Below are 22,460 nucleotides of genomic sequence, written 5' to 3'. Positions count from 1 at the left end.
ATAACATGAGAGCGTGCAATTTTTTTTTTTTACCTTATCTCTGAGGAACACAAAGATACCGCAAAGGGCAAATTGAAATATCCTTTTAAATTTCAAAGAGCTAATGGGAGACATTAAACAAACACTCAGTCGGAAGGTAATCACTAAAAAGAAATGACAGCAAAAAAGCACAGGAATGGATGCATATAAAAAGCCCACGCCTTCTCGTTGCTTATGCAAAAAAAACCCACTGAAAAATATTTATTATTGCTGCTTCAGTAATTCAGATTGTGTCGTTCTCACATCCACCACCGATTTCACGCGTCTTTTGTCGACTCAGGAATTGTAGAGAACAACACTGCCGGCTATAATCGGTGCCTCTTTTTTATTTGAAACTTAAAAGTTTGGCCACTTACGGGGAAAAAAAAACACTTGCCATGTACTGAACCGTAACGGCCAATTGGCACAGAATTGCTGATACAGTATGTCGCTCAATCACAGCAGCTGATTACATCAAACACGCTGGTTTAATTCTAATCAGCTCCCTCCTGTACATCCTGTGTTTGCCGCAGCTTACAAGACACCGAGATTCCTGATTTATTGACTCGAACAGCGCTGTCGGTCCTTCTCTGTACATACTCCCTTCCTAATTCCCCACCTAACTCTTGCCTGCGCTTGTCGTGGCAGAATCATTTCCTTGCCCTCTCTATGCGATTGATTGCCCACCACGGCGAGGTAAATTGCCAGGCAACTCGGCCCCTGATTACCTCTTAGCACAGAGTGCAGTCACACCAGCCAGGCCCTGTTCAAATACATCTCTGCCCCCCCGTTGAACCCCCTTTGAAAAGTAGCAGCTATTATGCCTTTCTGCAGCGAGCTATGGTGGATTTCGAAGCTCTCGGGTAACTCGATTGTTCTTTTTTTTCCTCCACATGTATTATGATTTAACCTCTAAAATCAACACAGTGTTAATACGTTTGTCATCTTGTCGAGCACGTGGAGAAATACAATTTCACAATCAAGCCCCCTAGCAATTTGTTCACAATTTGCCAGGTCCACGAGTGAAAACAATTGTGCGACAATACAAGGAAGACACACAATAGGAATGTGAATGCTCTTGCCTCCACAATCATTCCAACGCTAGATTTCTTTATCTGCAGAGCGAGTCTTTCAATAACAAGCTAATCTATTATAATCAACTGCCGGAATAATTGGGCTTTTTTATTTTTGAGCTGGAGGCTCGGAGGAGTGTATGATAATGTGTGTTTTGACTGCATGCTTCAAATTAACACATGTCATTTAAAACCGTTCACAGTTGAAAGTGTACGAGCCTTAATTTTCAACTACATTTACAGTTATATACATGACGCCATCTAAATTTTGGACCCCCTATGGAGTCTTCACCGTGTTCACAAAACCCCCTTAACTTGATCTCTTGCTGTCTCTCTCTTTTGTCTTAATTGTTAATCATTAATTTGATTCTCTATCAAAACTTAACATCTTATCCAATAAACACAAATAAACAATTATCTAATCTATTGAAATCTATCCAAAAATATGCATCTCTAATATTTTTGGATCTTGTACAGGACACATTTGGTTTTCCTCCATACATAAAAAGGTGCTAAAGTCATCCGTAAGAGATCCTATGGATAAACACTATACTGCTGCTTTTGAATTGAATTCAGGTTCGACCCATATCCCTCAAAATTCCATTTAGGAGCCTTTGATAGCCTGGGTAAAAGCAATCTATGTGGAAATAAATTAATTTATAATTCAAATAGCTGCAATCGGAATTTGAGATAATACGTTATGATCAAATAATTCCCTTTATTTCACGAGGGATTTGCAAACTTACATTGCCAGCCCCTTTTTTAAATGCATTTCATATTTATGAATTTCATAAGAATGACCTGATTCTTCTTAGCAATGCTACAGATTGAATAGGTTTCACACAGGAACATTTAAATCATTTTATAGCAGAAGACATGATGCACTTGCTGCTGGGGAGAGTGGAGTACTCCTACATAGTGTACACAGTGTATTTGTGGAACATGGTGTCTCTTCTCTGCAGTCGTGTTAGATAATACACAATAACCTCCATATACATACTTTACAGCACATCATGGTATTGTCATCTTCTGGAGGCCTCAATAGAACCAGACCCAGTGTCTGACATTATACCCGATTTTACTATTTTTATATGCACCAATGTTGCCTTTATGATGCGTTCACACGGTTTACTGGTGGCATGTGCTTGAGAATTAAGGCCGGCTGTGATAACGTAAAAATGCAACGTACTAAACGTGCGCAGTGCCAGTACCCAGGGAACTCTGTGATAGAAAATATGCTGTTTTTATGAATTTTAATACAGATCAGTGCGCTTATCAAGCCAAGTCATTATTTACAGTTTGCTTTTAATTCAATTTCCCATCCCGTTTTGGATCCACTACAGAGAACGGGGAAGATGGCAGTAGGAAGTTTGGAGACTGCCAGATTTTTGGCAGAGTGGCTGCCAGTAACATTTTAAGTTGTGCTAATTAATGTGCAGATACACTACTATATCTTTTTTGTAGGTATTGATGATGGTGCTATTCATCCAGAGCTTACGGTAAGAGCACCTGATGAGAGAAGTTCACCCAGGCATCTCCCATGCATGGGAACATGCAGAGGTTTATATGGAAATGTGGCAACATGCAAGCAATATATTCATTTATGCTGTTTGTATAGAGCGGCCCTCCTTTTGACACCTGTTGAAAGAAGTCATCACCTACCATAGACCAGGACCGTGGCGGAGGTGCTTTTGCGGCGCGCAACAATGTTTTTGGCCACACACGTGTAGTTGCCCGTGTCTGCCAGCCGGGCTTTTTTGATGACAAGATTGTAGTCAGTCGTGATGAAAACATTGGGGTCACTCGCCGGGCTGATCACATCCTCGTTTCTCTGCCACTCCACCTGAAAAGATGTTTTAAAGGTAAATTGACCTCAACTTTATAGAAACAGTCTCCCCCTCCCATGCAGCTCTCGACTACAGTGGATTGGAGAGTTTTAAAATGATAGTAAAAGCATTGGGGTCATTCATTTTCTTGATGCAATCAAACAGACACAAATAAGAACAATTGTCTATTGGTATGATACTGATACTGGATTTTCCGATTTGTCCTCTTTTTGAAAAAAAAACTTTTATTTTGTGGCTGCTGGAGACCTCCACAACTGTTTGCGGCCTGAGAGTAAAACTGGTCATACTTTGTGTAGTTGCCCTCTTGCAGAAGCCAAAACAGATGTTATTCCTTTTTGGTGTACTCTCAGATTGGTTTGCTTGTTTTCTTGCTCTCACTTGACCTTGTGCCGCCTCGAGAGTAGCTACAATACCGAGGCATTGTTGTTGGTATTACTGCAAGTTTTGACACAACATATAATTGGGCTTTCTCCCTCTTGTGCACTATTCCTGTTTTTCCCCATGGTGACTTTTGCTCTGATGTTCTTTTCTGTTGAACTGCAGTTGGCACCTTCCTCCCCATTTCTCTGCAAACCGTCCCTACACTGTCGAGTCGTGATTGGCTAGTCTGCTGCATCTGGTCCCTGTGTGAGTGGCTGGCCTAACCTCCTCCTGTGTTGCTATTAAAGCGGTTAGTGCCTATCTGGGACTGGGAGCATGCAGCGGACGAGGTGAAACAGCTGGGCCCAGTCTGGTCCTCTGAACACACACACATACACACACACACACACACACACACCCCTGAAAGATGTGAAGACGGACAGAGACTTTGGCAGAACAAGAGTGTATGAGGGACACAGTACATGGAGCGACAGCAGAGAGGCAGAGAACAAGATAGGGAGAGAGAGAGAGAGAGAGAGAGAGAGAGAGAGAGAGAGAGAGAGAGAGAGAGAGAGAGAGAAGCAAATAGACCCATTAATTATGGATAGGCCTTTGGAGATGCCAAACGGGGATTGAAGCCTCCAAGCCTATCCTGAGTGATGTGACGAGGCGCTGTGATATACGGCTTCTTAGAGATTTAAGAGAGATAATAAATCAATAATGGGGAATAATTAGGGGTGTAATTCATCCGTACAGGGGTTTCTCCCTGGCTCAGCTAGGACAGATGCTGGGGAGTCGATCCTGAGTTACATTTTGCTCTTTGTCCTCCCGGTGAGGAAAGGGTAAATGGATGCTAGATGGGGGTCTATAAATATCTTCTGAATCCTTGTCTCACCTCAGCTTGTGGCACTCCCTCGGGGGGATGGCAGCGCAGTAACACCTCCTGGTCCAATGCTACCTCTTTACCCTGTGGCTCCTCCTCAAAGTTTTTTCTCAGGTCTGAAGGTAAGAAAAAAACATGGAGAAACGCAACAAATTAGGATATTTTTAAGAGCTTGTGACGCTTAAGTAAAATACTTCTAACCCCAAAACTTGGTATTGTGATGCACTTTTCCCATTGCTGAAATGTCAACCCGTGGCCTCGCTGAGCATGTCGCACTCGAGTTGGCCCCTAAGCCACACAGGGATCGGTGGCAGCAACCATGTTGCTTATTACAGGCTGCCTGGCTGGTTCAGAGATGCTTGTCTGCTGCCAGAGGGGCCCGGCATCAAGCAAAGGCAATTGCATTACCCCTCACTCCTCCCAAACCACCCACTCTGCTCTCTCCAGCATCCGCCAGCCTCCAGCTTCCATCTGTATGGAGCAGCCACACGAAAAAAGATCCCCGAGGCGCCTGGACAAGAGCTCCTGCAAGCCTGGCTGACTGCATGGGGCTCCACATCAGTGACTCATTGGATACTCTTACTCTCTTACTCTGCTATATATTTGTGGAGGCTGCACACATTGCCCAGGTAAACCTGCCAATGCTTATCTCTATCAAGTGGAAAATAAATGGCGAGGCCATTGTATCTGATGAGCTAGATAGAACTCTGACTGCCAGCCGGTTGGCGCAAATTTGACGTGTTCAGCCCAGGTTTTGACTCTGAGTGAATCAATGTGTTATTGTGTATCCAGGGGACTGAGGGTGCAGCTGTGGGCCGCCGGTGAATTCCTTTAGACAGATGTTGAGCCTGTCTGGACCAATCACGCTGAGAGAAACATTAAGACAAGCAGAGAGTTTTGCCAGATTTGTTTTAATTAGAGATGATACAGTGGGAGATTTAACAGAGATACAACAGGCGTGTGCGTGTGAAGTGGTGCGTGCACACATATGCATTGTTATGAAAGCACGCGTGTGTCGTTATCTTACATCTAACTGACTTTGTTGAGCTCTCTAACAAGGTCGGATAATGAATGTGTGTTTTAAAACGTCTGATGGTTTGCAGACAGTGCTGCATTCAGCTCCGTCTAGAATAATGCATATTTATGTGGGAATTAATAGGCAGAATGCTTTAAAATACTCAAATGTAAAATGGCTTCTTCTAATAAAGCTTTTGAGGTTGCAGCGAGGGATGTGTCTGCGTTCCCCAGACAGATTTATGATTGCAGCACAGCAATACATTTCAAATCTGTTTTTATTCCATTTACTTTCATGGGGATCATTGCTGATATACTGTATCCAGAGAAAGATGTGCTCATGAATACTCAAATTTAGTGTTCCACTTTTTGTCTAAGAGTGCCTTCGAGCAGGCGCATTTCTCTCTGTTTCTCCCTTCTAGGGTTGAATATTTACTTCTTAAGTATAATCGCAGGAAGAGGATTTTGCTAAATTGTACTCGCAGTAATACACCGCTGTGCAGAGATCACAAAGGCCTCTGGGCTAATTGTTAAATGAAAGTTAGATGTTCTCCCCACCAAATCAAAGCAAAAAAAAGAAAGAAAGGCTAATATACTCTTATTACAACCTGGCATGCGTTATGTAAGCACCTTGTTAAGCTGCATTTGCATTGGTAATAACCCAGTGACTGTTTTAAAGTGTACTCACAAGCGATCCTGATGTACGCTTTTTGGCTCTTCTGGGTTCCGGTGGTGCTCCAGGCGACGCACTGACACCAGTACTCATCCAGACCGAAGATCTTCTCCACCTGCTGTCTGGTAATGTCAATAGTCACCTGCATGATTGGCAGCGCTGCAAAGCAAACAAAAGAACAACTGTCAAAATAGCGAATCGGGGGGAGGGGCCTGGATGAGCGCAGGTTCATCCCTCATCCTCCTCGTTTGATGGAAATAAAAAACGGAATCCTTTACTGCGTTTTGTACCTTCATCCCGGCAAAGTCATTTCAACTAAAGCAAGCAAAGCGAAGTAAAATAGCACAGAACCCTAATCGAATACAAACAGAGTGCTTGTTAACTGGGCGCAATGAGGAGAGCGCCTCAGAGCTATCCTTGGTGTAATTTGGAAGGCGTGAAAACCGGTGGGAAGGAACAAGGGGGGCACTAAACAAACACTCGACAAACAAAAATACTCAAGAAAAACCTGCGCCTCTATCAAATCTGGGAGTGGGGAAGTCCACAATCTGTCGATAAAGGTGATGGCGCCGTAGTGCGAGGCCAAAAACAGTAAAGATACTGCTTCTCCTGACTACGGAATATTGGGAAGAAATCCCTTCTGCTAAACCCTCAGAACAGTGAAGTTGTGCGAGTCCTTTTTTTTAAATTCAAGAAGCAATCCTTCATTTCATTTTCCTTTGACCTTTGATTTGGTACCTGTAATCCAGAGGTATTTTTTATATATTGAGCTACGACCTTGATCCCTACCACGTGCGCTGCTCTCTCTTCACTCTGATGAAGAGATTGTCCGTGTTTCCCCTCAGCTTCCAGCTCTCTCGCCTTTCACATCTTTTCCCTCTCGGGTCTTGTAGAGAGGGACGTGCTGAACCTTTTATATTAACGCTGAAGATTTTACATTCACAGAGGATACATCCCAGAGACCGCCGGACAAGAATATACACAAGGCCGTCTCGACGGAGAGCCGCTCTTCATCAGCCATTTACGTGAAGGCACTTTGTGACACTTACACTCCCCTTGCAAACTCTCTGCGAGGTGATGATTCCCAGCTCCAGGCTGAGGCTGGCTGAAGGTTGGCTAAGTGGCACCTATCAGGCCATCAAGCCTATACGGCAATTATAGAAAGCACTTGTGCTGATGCAGAGTATTCATCAAACCGAAAGGGGGAATTTCTCGTAAACAATTCAAACTGCACCAATGTGTAGGGGCCCTCGTGAGTGCAGTCCGGCCCAGCGGTGACTCAGGGGGGGGTGCGGGGGATCACATGCTGACAACAAGAACACCCGTGTCCCAGCTTCTAAATGCAGTAGATTTTTGCTATATGCGATCACAGTCAATGGGATTATGTGTGTGTGTGTGTGTTAACCCAGCCACCAAGCGTCAATCTGAGCGTTAATAAAATGTACTCACTTTTTATATCCCAACGGCAGAGAGATCTACATACAGCATGCTAAGTGAGAACAATAGACCTTCCTGCAATTGCATTTTGTGTACTAAAATGTCAGCTACAGTATAGCATCAATAAAAACTAATGAAATGCAGCATATTTTAATTTATATACACTTTTATTTGAAATACAGTAATCCCTCGTTTATCGCGGGGGTTACGTTCCGAAAATGACCCGCGATAAGTGAAATCCGCGAAATAGAAAACTTTTTTTTTTTTTTACAATTAGCAACTATTACATGTAATACAAATACAGTGACTCGCGTGTAGGCCGTTTCACTGCTCTTCAGACTGGGCCGCTGCATCCTGACTGCGCTCTGCAGTGTTCTCTTCTTCTGAAGCCCGCGGTGCAGGTGTGTTTGTTCGGGAGAAGAACATAGTGATAGGCAGCTGTTGTCGCTCTTTTTTCTTCTTTGCAAAAAGATCCTTGTACACCGACATGCCACCATCGATTACGTTGGAGAACTGTAATGAACGGCTCGGGAGTGAGTTTTTAGCGAATCAGAATGCAGAGCACAATGCACCAAAAAAAAAAAAAATGCAATATGAAAATCCGCGAAATAGCGAATCCGCGATAAGTGAACCGCGAAGTGGCGAGGGATCACTGTATATGCTGCAATGTGCAATTTATACACTTTACACAAAGGAGGGACTTTGGAGAGGGGCAATTCTTTCAGCTTGCTATTATGTGTGAGTCATTAATTCAATCCTTTAAAAAGGCAATGCATGCTATGTATGTATGTATGTGTATGAACACACGCCTGCAACTTGTAACAATTCTGGGAGTTCTGGGACTCAAACAGCCCGGGAGACGAGGTGAGGTACTGGACACGGTCTTTTATTCAGTGCGAGGAAGTCAAACACGGGAAGTCAGTCAGTAAAAGCAAACAACTCCGACGGGAAGCTGAAAAAAAAGGCCACACGGCAAAGTCCTAAACCAAAGAAACTATCACGAGGGGAGAGCGCAAGACAATCTGGCACCAGTACGGGGAGAGCAGGGGAGTGTACGTGTGCAGGAAGAAAAACCAGGGGCAGGTAATTGAACGCCGGTGTTGTGAACGAAGGGGTTAGTGACAAAAATAAGTTAAGTGTAGGGCACAGAGACGTGGACGAGCAATCTGAAAGGGGCCGTCAAACCTGAAAGTTAAATCAAACTTAATTCTGAATCACCGCCTCGCATAGGAAAGACAATGGAACATCACACTGTCTTGATTTAGATTTAGCTCAGCAAAATGATTTGGGGAAAAATCTATTTGAAGATGTGCACTTGGATTTTGTCAATAAACCCCGTTTAATGCTTTGTATGGCTCTGCTTAACAGGGGAACTTCATTTGATTAATGCAAACCGTTCCTTCTTTGAGCTGGAGGGTGAGAGGTATAGATCAGAATGGAGATGCAAAGAATGAACAATAGCAACCTGAAGTGAGAAATCCTAAGAGGAGCAATTTGTGCGACTGCTTGCTAGGGTAATTGCATTCCTCTTTCTTATCTCTTCCTGTCTCCGTAATTACCTGCTTTCTGTGTCTGACACCTTCCAGTAACACTGCTGTGAGTCACTTTCCAATTTCACTCCAATTAATAAGTAGGACAAAATAATCTCATCACATGGTGAACAAAATAGGACTGTAATTTTCTAGCAGATTTTAATGATTGAACCGGCCGCTATTTCATGTTGTTTTTCTCCAAAGTCTTTTCTACTGGGAGGGCTGTTAGCGATACAAAACTTTATAAACATCACTCATAGATGACTGATACATTAGCCAGTGATCCATAGAAAAATTGGTCTTTCTGGAAACGGACACTTATAATTTAATTGTATGAATACTGATTCATAATAGTATTCTTAGGACCCTCCAAGGTGTTAAGAACTAAAAAGAGTTAAAAAAAAAGACATTTACAATGTTATCCTGCGCTCACTAACATTTTGCTGTTTCACCAGCCTTCAGTTTGGTCTGTGGCACATTTATAAATGAACTAATATTCCAAACCTCAGTAAAATAACAATTTTAAAGGGCTGATTAAGTGATTGACGCTGTGAATTCTGGGCTTGCACCTGGAACCCAGGTGAGTTTATTTGTATTGTATAACAAGTGAGGGTGACAACCCTCGGCTGTATATTTGGAAACTACACATCTCCAAGCTTGTAACACTGCACACAGAACATACCATTCAGGTGCAGTCATAACTAGTCCCAATACTAATCAATTTCTGTATTTGGTGGTAAATTCCACTTTACTCTCAAAATAATTGGATGTTTGACGCGATGATACCGGATCACAGTTACATGTTAATTCCTGGTCAGTTTTGTATTGACCAGACTTACATTTTCAACTGCATTAAAACTGCAATCTGCATTTTCACAGCTCTCTGCAGTGTTTCCCATGGCAAAATTTTGACTCCGTGGGCTTGATAAAGAGCCAATTTGTATGCCTTAAATAAAAAAAGAAAAGCTTCATCTTCTGTCCATGGATTGATTGGCAATATATTTCTTTGAGAAAAACAGATCACATCAACTTTTTGACTGCCTTGAAGTTCTATAATTCATTTAACCTTCATATACACATTTCTGTTTAACATTTGGTTTGGATGGAAAAGCATGCAGGGAAAAGCATGTAGGGCTTCTATCTCAAAGGAGCATCCGTAAAAGCATCGGGGCTGTGCACTCTTCGAGACATCAAAGCCAACGCACTCTTTTGCCTCAAGTCGTCTTGACTTTTAACAGACAAAACAAAAGGACTAAAAAAGAATGCAAGCGATGCAGAGTGGCTGAGTTCATGAATGAACTGACCATACTATTATAAGATGGAGCTTGGTGCACAGACTTCGGGCAATGGAGTACAATAAAAGCTATTACTAGATCCACTGGCGCGCGCACACACACACACACACACACACACACACACACACACACACATACATACACACACACACATATACATACACACACACACACACACACACACACACGCGCGCGGAGTACGCACCCGCACTTACTGTTCTGGCCCTTATTCCAATCTGTGGTAAAGTATTTACACATGCACCCTATCTAGATGTAAAAAAAAGCATCATTGTACTATTAGTGAGGAAAAGGACAAAGTCTCACCGTGAGAGACGAGACCCTCTGTATGTGTGCGGATGCGTGTCCGCGTGTGCATGTGTGTGGGTAGGATGAATTTCCCCTTGAGCCAGCAGGGGCTCAACACACACAGGGTAAACATCATTGGTCTCAATCCCGGGTGAGTCGATATTGGGCTTGTCTGAGCGCAGGACTTTATTTTTCACTCTCTCACTCTTGTTTTCGCAGGCTGTGACCTCAATTCCATAGGGGTCATTTGCTTATCAAAGGCAAGGACTGGAAATTGCAGGTCCACAGTGTGTGTTCATTGTGTCCAAGGAAATTCAATTAGGCAGCATCCCTACTGTGTGTGTGTGTGTGTGTGTGGCTTGGATTCATCAGTAGATGTAGGGGGATTAGGGTTGGGCCTACATCAGTGGAATGAACCATTTCAAGGCAGAGAGTTCACAATGGTTGAGGGGAGAAATCGCAGATGAACACTCTCAAGAATGCGCCGGCTGCACATCCTGGCAACCAGTCAAAAGCATGTTCTAAGTGTTTCATTTCCTCCCGCCGTTCCTCTTTGTACGTGTCGGAATCATGTCATCACCGGCATCATGAGCGCAGAGCTCCTTTTCAAGGAAGCCACAATACCCTCTGCCTCAGACCAATTACTTTACCTTTTACGCACAAAAGAAGTCCTGACACCAAACCAAGCTGTCAACCGCCAGTTGACGTTGGTCTACAAACAAAAAGGCACATAGCACACTGTGTAGGTTTTCCATGCGTGAATAACTCAATGTTAACCCCAGGTCATGAATCCAAGGGCATAACTGCTTCATCATCAATTCTGCAGCCTTCCATTACCATGTAAAGCAGTGAGGTGATGAGTGGCCCGTGCTCCCTGACGTGGATGGTGGCGAATGGCAGGTGGCGGCATCAGCGTCTGCCTCCTAACAAGGATGACGTGGCCTTCTGAGTGAAGCATGGCTCTATTAAACAGCAAGAGAGATGGTCGCAAGAGGAGGAGGAGGAGGAGGAGGGGAAGCAAAAAAAGAGGCCCCAGTTCGGCGGGAATACAGTAGTCAGGCCTCCCATTTAGGGATGACGTTGAGGTTGCGGCACAAGTCAGTGGGACAGCGTTCTGGGTCAAGGCTCTGCCTGCGGTTATGGCCGGCTCTTCAAGAGCTTCTTTTGATTGAGCTGTCCATTTTCCACAATGGATGCACGCTGCAAGGCCCCTGCTGATGCTCGGAATGTCGTTACAGATTATTCATGGCTGACAAACAGAGAAGCAGGTAGTGCTCCAATCAATCCGGCCAGGCTCAGTCCAATGCCAACCCAAGGAGACTCGCGGGGAGTCTCAATGGCTATGGCGTCGTGTTTGGGCCCTGCGAAGTGAACAATGGGAGATCCATGTTCTTTTCTGAGTAAATACAAATTGACTCTGCGCTAATTTAAATAGATTTGCATTGTTATTGTCTACATTAACATGGAATAATAACTAATAACATCCTTCCATTGTTAACATGGCTTTCCTGTATGCTCCGTGTACCTGGCAAAGTGCTACAATGTGACGCAAAAATCACACAAAATGTTTCATCTGCAGCAATTTTAAACCTGAAAATAGAATAGCGACTTGTGTTTTATCAGCTCCTAGTCTGGGATGATGAGATAGTTTTATCCAAGGAATTTGCCTCAAAGAGGGGTAAAGTGTGAGCGGATATTGTTTAAGTGTATGAAATAAATATGAAAAAATAGCAAATACGCAAAATAATGTTCTGACCTCAGAGCTAAAACATAAAACTGCCTTTTCTTTCAGATAATGTTGTTTATGAGCTTAAAACCTATTTTTTCTGTGCTTCAAATCTCGCATTGCTCGCTCACAAGTGAGGCACAAATATAACGTCATTAGTTCATAGACTAACATGCTGTTTTGAAATTATGCTTTCGTTACTAAGCGACTGCAAGTGCAGGTCTCTTTAACCCTTAACCTCCACTGTGTGTGTTTTTTAATGTAATTTCGAGACCTTCAAATTACAAATTAACCATAAAAGGGGGATGGTTTTATGGACATGAGCACAGTGGGAAATACACATGTATATAAAGATTAAAAATCCTCTCACATGCACTATAGTACGTGGCACACCCTGCCGACCTGGCCGCTGGGCAGGTAGACATTAATCCACTATATCTTTGCAAGGCTAATAGTTGTTTTGTGCATATTAAAGCTCGGAACATTGTTAACCCTTAATGTCCACAACTATTATTTCAAAAGACAGTTAAAACAAAACAAAGAAAATCATAAAAAACATGGTAAACCAAAAGTAAACTCGACCATAAATCTAAATAAAGATATATATCAATGCAAAGGGTGATTAGATTACATTTGACTTTCTAGAGTAAAGAGTAAAGAGAGTTTTCGTTCTGCCAAAGAACAACACGGGAACTTGGGAGTTCAGTGTCCGACACACCAACCGAGTCCTCGAGATGACTGAATCAGCTTAAGGTAAGAGAAAACTACTGGTTAGACAAGATCACCTCTCACAACGTGCTCTAACATACAAGAGACAAGCATTCAGGGGTCGCACTCAGTCTATTCAGACCTTAGACGTGCACGACATTTTGTGGCAGACTTTGAATTTAAATCGTCTGAGCTCAGCAGTAATAATGAATTATGATGGAATATGAATTTGCACGTCCCAGGAAAATGGCGTCTTTATTCTGCAAGATATTTTACTGACATATCTGCCACTGTCACAAACCACGGTTAGTCCACAGGGGATACCACAACAATGCTCCACACAGTCAACCTAAATGTTTTCAGCTGCACAGGCGCATGTTTGAAAGGTGTTAATCAGCGGTTCCCAAACTCAAGAATGCCGCGGCCCACTTTGAAATCTGAAAATCTTTTGCGGCCCACCCGACAATGTATGTTTTGTATACCATTTTCTCCGGAGCTCATATATATTTACTTTAATAGTACAAGAACAAGAGTACAAGTACAAGATCAATTAATGTTTCACATAACTAAAGTGCCGCTAGAATTGTTCAAATAATACTTAAACTGAGAAAAAGGTGTGCGTTTTGTATCTTATCAATTGTAATTTAAATCATAAATATTTTTATATTAATTTCAAACTTTTCAAAATTAAGAATTAAAACCATTTTATTTATTTATTGTAAATGACCTCTCGCGGCCCACATGCAGTAACCACACTTTGGGAATTGCTGGTGTTAATGAATTGATGCATAAAACTTTAAAATAGCTTGAAACACGTCACGGAGCGAGAGACATCTTACGACAAACATTAGAATCAGATCTCCATTTATGTTTCACAGCTATATTTGATCGTACGCCTCCATGGAAAAGCCACAACTGATTACATCAGAGGGACATTAATTCAAAGCAATGGATTTTTACATTTACATTGTGCCTCCATAATTAGTTTGCCCCACCTTTCCTAAAGAGCGCTGCAACACAGACGCTCACAGATGCAGTGCTGTGATGTACCGCAGGGCCCTCAACCAAGTGCGCTTGTTGTAATTACTCTCCATCCGATATATCCTGACCCTGGTGATTGGCAAGAGCAGAATGTTTTATAGGCCACAGTCTCCAGGCTGGGAGTGACTCGGGCCCGCTCCTTTATCTTCCACACGCACCTTGTCCTTCCTCCATTGAGTGAAAGTCAGAGGTGAAGGCCTTGAGCACTTTGCTTCTGCTTCCATTACATTGCGCAGAGTGGGAAGATCTGATAGAACGTTACACACATGAATAATCTGATAATTTTCCCCAACTAACATGACTCTCTTCCCCTCGTCTGACATGCCCTCGGGCGCCAAAGTAAATAAGGAAAACTGCTTCAGGTAAGACAGCCTGGCTCCCATCTGGGTTGCCGCGTGCTCTGTGACATACATATTGCATTATGGTTTCCCCTCCCTACCCACCATCGCCTGGTCCCTCCTTTGGTCGGAAGGCAGAGCTTTTTGATAATCCATTGATGGTGTGTGGCCATCGAATGTAGAAATTAAGCTAAACAACAAACAGCATTGGGGAAAATAGCCCGGGGCAACACAGAGGCTACGAAAGTCTTTTCTATCAAAACAGTATTTTCTACTTTCATAAAAGGTACCAGAGTTTATATTTGTACTTCTAATAAAGTATACTCCGTTTTGATAATAACTATTTTCTTTGCTATTTGCAGATGTGAATAAAACAATACGCTGTTCATCATTTGTTGGATTCAGTTATCTCGTGAACATCTAGTGACAATAATAACAAACACACACTGGTAAAACAATATATTTAAAAAAAATGATATATATATATAAAACCGACGTGACATGAACTTTGTTCCTCGCGCCCCCAGATAGAGAGAGAGAGAGAGCATGAGAGCGGGCGAGAGGGGGAAATAAGGTCTTGATGTGCTATGATGGACTGATTTGTGACTATTCCAGAGTGTAAATCAGACGATAGTCTGTTCCAGCTGCAAGAGGAGACGCGACCACAACAACGGCACAAAAAAAGGTGCGAAAATATAACGAGGCAAATCCATTGCTGGGCTTTACGAGCAATATGGTCGGCCAAGAAGAGACGCAAGTGTCTGTTAAAAAAAAGAAAGTGTCTTAAAATACTGGCGGCAGACAGAATGAAGCCTTCTAAATTGATAAGAGACTTGGAAACCCACCAGCCTGATCGCGTAAACAAAATCATGTGAACATAATCAGGCTGGTCAGATAAAAAAGGAAAATTATCCTACTGTGAAGTGTGAGGAAATATTTTGTTTGCATGGAAATTAAGCTAATTTTATTGCTATTTTATTTATAGTAAAAAGATAAATATAAATAAATTGAGGTAACATACCAGTCAAAAGTTTTGACACATTTTCACATTATGACTAAATGGACCACGTGCAATCTTATGGCATGGAGTCAAAAGGCATCATGAGAAACCTTGAAATAATCAATGTCAACATGGTGCTGTGATGTACATACATTCTGGTGACTCAGAATCCGTCTGTCTTGTACGATAAAGTCGTACCGACCTCACATTGAAATGAGATGTTAAACCCTCAAATAATAGTAAAAATAGTAAAAGGTTTGGACACAGCCTTGGAAATATGCAAGAAAAAAACTCTATGGACTACTATGAAGCTTCTGGTGTAAGAAATGGATGAGCAGCTGGACCGCAAAACAATAAAGCTTATTCACAACCGTAACCTGTATTGTGTTTGCCCGAGTGGTGTCGAGTCCACGCGGTTCTCATTCCATTGCGAACCACATTGTTCAGTCCACAATCAACAACAGGGACACGCATGAGGGCTCGAAGTGCTGCAGACAGAAACATGGACTGAGCTTTAAATATTAATTTCTTTGTTCAAATGCAACTGTATCAATTATTTATGCAGTAGATGCAAGACGCTGCGTTGTGTGTTCCACAAATAACCTGACGGTGAAGATTGAGAATAAAAAGTAAAGAGCTTGGTTTGATATCAGAGGTACGAGTTGTTTGGAGGCGGCGTTGGAATGACGTGCACAGATGCAGCAGAGATCATTTTCTTAAAAGGAGAAAAATGCTGATTCGGGAATTATAAAGGCACGTGATGTTGCAAAGATTGGGAAACATCCCAAGTGCAATTAATTTACATTTTCCATTAACGACTAATCTGACTAAAGTGATTCATTATTTTGCCAAGTAGACACATTTAACATTGCTTTCTCCGACCAAAACCTAAAGGCAGCATTTTATCACAGAGACAAAAATATTGTCAGTATTCCTTAAAGCGACACAAACTAACTTGCCCGGCGGCGACAACCGAAGGAAACAACGGTTGTTTCCTAATCACAGCTTCTTATTCCATTTAAGCGCATGTACCTTCAACTATCTTGTGACTAAATACGCAGACGGGAATCTATGTCCTTTGACTTGAAAAAAATAATAAATGAATAAATAATAAAGTCACAAACCACTTTAGAAAACAAACTATTGGTCTACAACAATGGGGATTAATCAATTATTTATTGGAATTGCAGAAAACCTTAAAATTGCTTCCTGATGGCTGCCAGACTGGGCGCAGCTCTTGTTTAGCGCGCTTCATTGAGCACCCGCTCTGGTGAAAAGGTTTTCTCAAAGCGCGCGGGCATTTTCTTTATTTTTGTGCATTTGTGGTCGACGCAGTGACCGCGCGATACTGAAATTCAGCAGCGTAACATGCGGGCGGCAACCTGCTGGCAACCGACTTGGGTTTTCATTCCCTGGAAACAGACGCGTTCGCCTGCTTGTTTCTCACTCTGTTGCCCACCACAGCGTCCAGCAGGCTTCATCAAACACGGCTCACCCACTCCATGCTTAGTGTGGAATCTGCAACGCGATATTATGCGTCTTGTTTCCAGAGAAGAAGGTTTTGTGCACCTTTTCATATTTTAAACGGCACTTCACGAAGGACTTTGAAGCCATTTTCTTCCCTCGCAGCCTCAAACGTGTTTTTCACAATGTCACCGCTAAGCCAAACCCGGGACACCCTGCAGCTTTGTGGTTTAAAAGGAGGTCGGGGAGTTGCGGTTTGTCGGAGGAGTGTGTAAAATACCTTAAGAGAAAGTCTCTTTGGGGCCAAACACACAGAGCGTTAACTGTCAGCAACTGAGTTCCTTTGCCTATCAAAAATCTCTATGGACTATTTACCTGTCAGCTCCCTGTCTACACCTCCCACTACAAATAGTTCCGCTATTTTCAAACGAATTTGAGCAGCAGAGCAGGTGCTGATCGACACCACAAACTCCCACTCAGTCTTTCCCTGTCACCATAAAATGCAGGTCTTTCATTTTCATTGGACGTGGAGGTAACTTGAAAGATAAAAAATGTATTTACAGTTAAATGAGAAAAGGAGAAAACGTCTCCTCTCTGCTCCATTCTGAATCCGACCGAGTTAAAAAGACACAGTTTGAGGCACATTGTGGAAACTCGAGCGTATTTGCAACTTTGGCCTTTATTTGCTCAGCACAAGAGCGGTACGAGTGGCCCGGGTAAAGCATGTGCTGCATTTTAATACAGCACTCATACTGCATTCTATTCAGGTCTCTTGGTTAGGGAACAAGAAGCTTAGAAATACGGTTCGACTCCAAGCAAATAAGTTCACGTGGCTCAGAGGGCCATGACGCCTCCCACAAAAGGTATACACACCCATCTTTGAGCCTTTGGTAATTGAATTAAAAATCATTTCCAAATTCTTTATCATTCGTGCTGCAAAGCTGAAAAACTGCACTATTTAGCATCTTTTATTATTTAAAAAAGGATGAAGTCAACATGATCACACAGACTTTACATTTTATTTGTGCCTTTGCTCTTCGATGCATCGCACACAAGCTGCAGATGTGAGCTTAAAAGACTGTATTGATAACAGGTCAGTCTTTGTTGAAAGGGGTGAATAAATAACCTGCACCGTTGAAGACGGTTGTAAGTTGTAAAATAAATAACCACCGACTAAAAGAGTACCGAGCGCATACCAACTTCCAGCAAGGGCACCGCTTTTGTGAAACTGACAATATTAAATTCCTTGAGAAAAGCCAACATGGGGCCGACGCAGGCGACGCTTTGCTGGGAGGACAAAGGCTGCGTGCGTGGGAGAATGGAACGCCGGCGTTGTTGTTTGACAAATGGTAATTATCTTTTTTTGCCCCATTTTCCCCCCACTAATTGCGGTTCATTTTGAAACTAATTATTCCTTGTCAAGGCCAACTTCAAAACGAACATACCGTGTATCTACTCTGAATTTCAAAATAAAACATACGTGGAGTTGGCCTTTCTGTCAAGTCTGTTTCAACTGGGGGGGGGGTTAATTCACCCGCTGCTTTTTACTTCCGCTGCTTTTTACTTCCGCTCTGAGGTGTGTTGTTTTGCATTGCCGCGTACGTTCACATCAACCCACCACACACACACACACACACACACACACACACACACACACACACAGGCATACACACAGACACACACACACACACACAGGCATACACACACACACACACACGCGCGGACGCTCTCTCACACGGACCTGCCCGAAAAGAAAAACACATATGTCCCCCTCTGTCCCACAATCAAGGAAGGGATTAAATAAAGGTCCCATTATGGGGAAGCAGCTAATAACGCATTGTCAATTAGTCCCTTTGGCAGGCGGTTCGGGGCATTTTTGTTCCTTTAGGACGATATTGTTCTTGTCCCCCCTGATTCTCTCATTTCCTTGGTCATGAATTTACTGCAATTTGACAACAACAGAGTGATTATGAGCTGATGGCTGCTTTCACATTTGAAAAAATACTATTAACGTAAAAAGTGTCAGCTTGCTGTAAACGTATCGGCAGCCATGATGTTGACCTGTACAGGACTGGAAAGACTCAAGACAGAAAATACGGGGACAAAGGGGAAGGGGTGGAAGTCAGAGAGCCGATTGGCCGCTATAATACCATGGATAAGTAGATCATTTCGGCTAAGCCTAGCTTATCTCCCCTCTTAGACCAGAAATGAAATATGTCATCACACTACAACCCAGGATCTTGTCAATCAGAAAATATCTATTTCATAAAAAAAAGATTTACTACGTCATACGCTGTGTTTAGAGGAGAGGAGCTGCACCTAACAAACCTGGAGGTAATCGGTTAATATACAGTCATGAAAAAACAATATAAAAGAGTTTATTAATAATGTTTTGCTGTAAACCATGAAAATGTCACTTTCACAAAGCAACAATGCGAAGCATGTTGTTGTTTTTTCCATCTTCTTCTGCCTCCATTGTAGAAGTCTTGTCGACATCCGGTTCAATCAACAAAGAAAATATAATCTCCCCACATCTTTATAAGGCCTTTGCAGAGGTTTATTGAAATAGGAATGTATTTTCCACCTGAGAGGGTTCTCTGCTGGGGTGACAACGCCACGCGTGATCAAAATCGTTTCCATCAATGCTGCCAGATGAAATGCAAACACAATCAAATCAGCCCGGCCCATACAACTATCCTCCACTCAAATGCCAATCTCCCTTCTCCTCATCATGTGTCTGATGAGAAATCATAGAGCGGCACAATCTCCTAATCTATGCAAACACACTGTCAGCATTGATTTGCTCAGAGGGGATATGTCTTTGTTAGGACTCGCCAGACGCCTCCGTTTCTCCTGCTCTATGCGGGATGACCCGGTAAAGACAGAGCCGACTGGGACTTGGGAGGCAGCCACAGCCATAACAATTGAGATAAGTTACTGAGGACAGGTAATGGGAACCGATGGACTCAAGGATGGATCGATATCGGACATTGATACCGGGAGAGGAAGGACAAATTGAAACATCTTCTTCCCCTTTCCATGAGCTGCAGGGACAAGTGTGTAAGTGTATTATTGTGAGCCCTGTGCGTAGGTATACTAGTGTGTGTGGTGGTGGTTGGGTGTTCACAGAGTACAAAGGGGGGTGCGGGTCAGTAACTAGCTGTAACTGAGCAGTGCACACGGTCAGCTGTCCGTTGTCTATCCTGCACTGGATCAGTTTCAATGAGCAGACCTGTCTGGTGAGGCCGGAGGTCACGTCCTCTGCAGGCGCTTAGCCACACGTCCTCCTGAGCCCCGAGTACGGAGCAGGCCGACGGGGAACACGTCTGCACTTCAAACTCGGGTCCGTTATTAACTCAAACCCTTCCAGTTTCTTTGACGTGCGTCACAGTCTGCGGGAGGTGGATGAATATGATTGACTCGGCTGTGATCACTTCCCCATATCACTTCAACCCGGAAAGGTTGTTGTCTGCTTCTGTTCACTTTGATCAGAGATTTTTACATTCGGGGTCTTTTCATGATGAAAACATGCACAAAAGTCATTAGACATGTGACTGCCTCAGCAGGGAATTATATTTAGGCATGTGTCTAGTTACGCATTTTCTTATTGCTTTTCGTACGTTGAACACAAGGTTTTATTAATCGTTTGGTTTCTTAAAGGTTCTTGCATTAATATAGTAGCATTAATATAGTATTAGGTATGTAAATAAATCTCTCTAAGTTTATGGTTTCTTCAGTAAGCATCTTTAAGATTTTCTTTATTTCCAGACTTTATTTTAACGGCCCCTTCAAAATAACAGTCGTGGACATTAAAGATTTTCTACACAATGCTTAAGGCTTTAATATGTATTAAACAACTATAGCGAAATAAAGATTTAGTCGTTCTGAGCAGAAAATGAAGTGCTTCTGTGGATGTTGTTACCATGTTAGCGTGGTAAAGTGCATGTGTGCACGCTCAAGCCGGTAAACACAGAGATACTGAATGATGTGTCGCCTTGACGAAGATTACGAGCAGTAATTTTTGAGCGCTGAAGGGAAACTATGGATAATACTGTCTGATACTTAAAATAGCTTATCTTGTAATAAAGAGATATATTGTTAAATAGTTACAATAAATAAACATATGTATATGTACTTTTGTTTAATCCATTATATTTAAATTCAAATCTTCTTACTTTATCAGCTCATTCAACAACAATAAAAAAGTACCAATATTTAACACAGATGTGAAAAGGGATAAAAACAATATAATTGATACGTTCATCTTACAGTATATCATCAAATTGCATATTTGTATTCATAGAAATGAGCATGTAACTCTTTTTATTTTGGTATAATTTGACCTATTATGGCTCCTGTTATCACCGCGGTGACTCATCGTTATCTTTGCTACTGTAAGCATCTTGAAGTGGGAGAGAAATTTCTGAGCGCTGCTCCATGTGATGTTTTCAACATTTGTGTGTGCTGCTCCATCACATTTTTGAAATGGCTAAATACATTTGTCTCCGTCATTGTTTTATATAGGTCTTAGTTATTTATTTTATTTTTTGGGGGGTTGATTTGAAAGTCTTTTTTATGCTAAAAATGTGAAAAATGTTAGAAATATTAATCATAAATTTATAATTGCATTTCAAATTAATTACGAATGTTGTATTATATCTTTTCATTTTTTATTTTTGAAATTTTGATTTTTGGTCTTTGTGAGGCTTTCCTGATTAATTAAAAGATTAAATAAATGTTTATTTATTAAAATAAATAATCTAGGACTCATTCGTCACGTTCAATGGATTGTTGTAGAGCAGATCTACTAGATGAGAAAAACCTACTGCTTCAAGGTTCGTGAACCTTTCTGAAAACAATTTGACGAACTCTGAAATACTACAAAAAGCAGTTTTTCCTTTGCGTTGATGTTTACATTTCAGTAAGATTGCTCATATACAACAATGTATTTTGATTCGAGTGTGCTTCACTCCTGATAGGGCCCTCATCCATCAGGGTCAGAGAAAGAGGAAGAGCGGAGCAAATGTGACAACCATCGACTGCACTGACTCTTGATGCTTCTACTATTTCTATTATTTTACAGAGAACATTAACATTAACTCATTAACAAAAGTATTGATGGTCCTTATCAGTAAACCCACCAGTCAATGAGGAGCTTTGTGTGGTCACATGGGTGCATGGCGTTACATATTTGACTTTTTAATGGAGAAGAAAAAAAACACCCTGCCAAGTGAAGAGCATGAGCAGAGATGACCACTCAGACAAGTAGGACACTTCTCAAAGCCTCTATTGCAGAAATGGGCTATTTTGAGAAGGTGATTTTACACTGCTACTGTAGAAATACTGTCAAAATCAATTTTTGTCAACTAGGTTAAGTCTCCAAACTCCTCGTTCGTCCTCTCAAGGCAGGATGTGGATATCGGGCAGCTTTTGGTGTGACAAAAGTCCTGGTAGCCTGGCAACAGGTACAAGTGTAGAGTCCAGTGTGACTGTGACGGCCAGTGTGAGAGAACAGCCTGACAGGCCTGCACTAAGGGCACGCACATACACGCGAACACACACACACACACACACACAGACACGTGTGCACCTCAGATGTTTCTTGTAGGAAGGGGGATTAGAGGAGCCTCAGTAAACTCTTCTGGTCGGTGCTGACATTAAACAGCACGAATGTTTGAGCGATCGATGTGGGTACCTTGGAGAAGCCATAATTCTAGACAACCACTTGTCCTTCATAGCTGCCCA

At 42.2% G+C, this 22,460-nt stretch overlaps 1 protein-coding gene across 4 annotated transcripts in view; it reads right to left on the bottom strand.

Annotated features, from left to right (window-relative positions):
• unc5a (unc-5 netrin receptor A) overlaps positions 1-22,460 on the bottom strand; it is a 116,392-nt gene that overhangs the window by 33,777 nt on the left and 60,155 nt on the right. For all 4 annotated transcript variants that reach the window (XM_040173809.2, XM_040173807.2, XM_040173808.2 and 1 more), the window contains exons 3-5: positions 5,884-6,027; positions 4,194-4,297; positions 2,754-2,934 (exon numbers count right to left, since the gene is read on the bottom strand). In XM_040173809.2, coding sequence (XP_040029743.2) covers positions 2,754-2,934; positions 4,194-4,297; positions 5,884-6,027 — 429 coding nt within the window. The remainder of the gene's footprint in view (positions 1-2,753; positions 2,935-4,193; positions 4,298-5,883; positions 6,028-22,460) is intronic.

This window comes from Gasterosteus aculeatus, chromosome 4 (assembly GCF_964276395.1).
Source record: "Gasterosteus aculeatus chromosome 4, fGasAcu3.hap1.1, whole genome shotgun sequence".
NCBI classification, from domain to species: domain Eukaryota; kingdom Metazoa; phylum Chordata; class Actinopteri; order Perciformes; family Gasterosteidae; genus Gasterosteus; species Gasterosteus aculeatus.
This window is presented reverse-complemented; position numbering and strand designations above follow the sequence as displayed.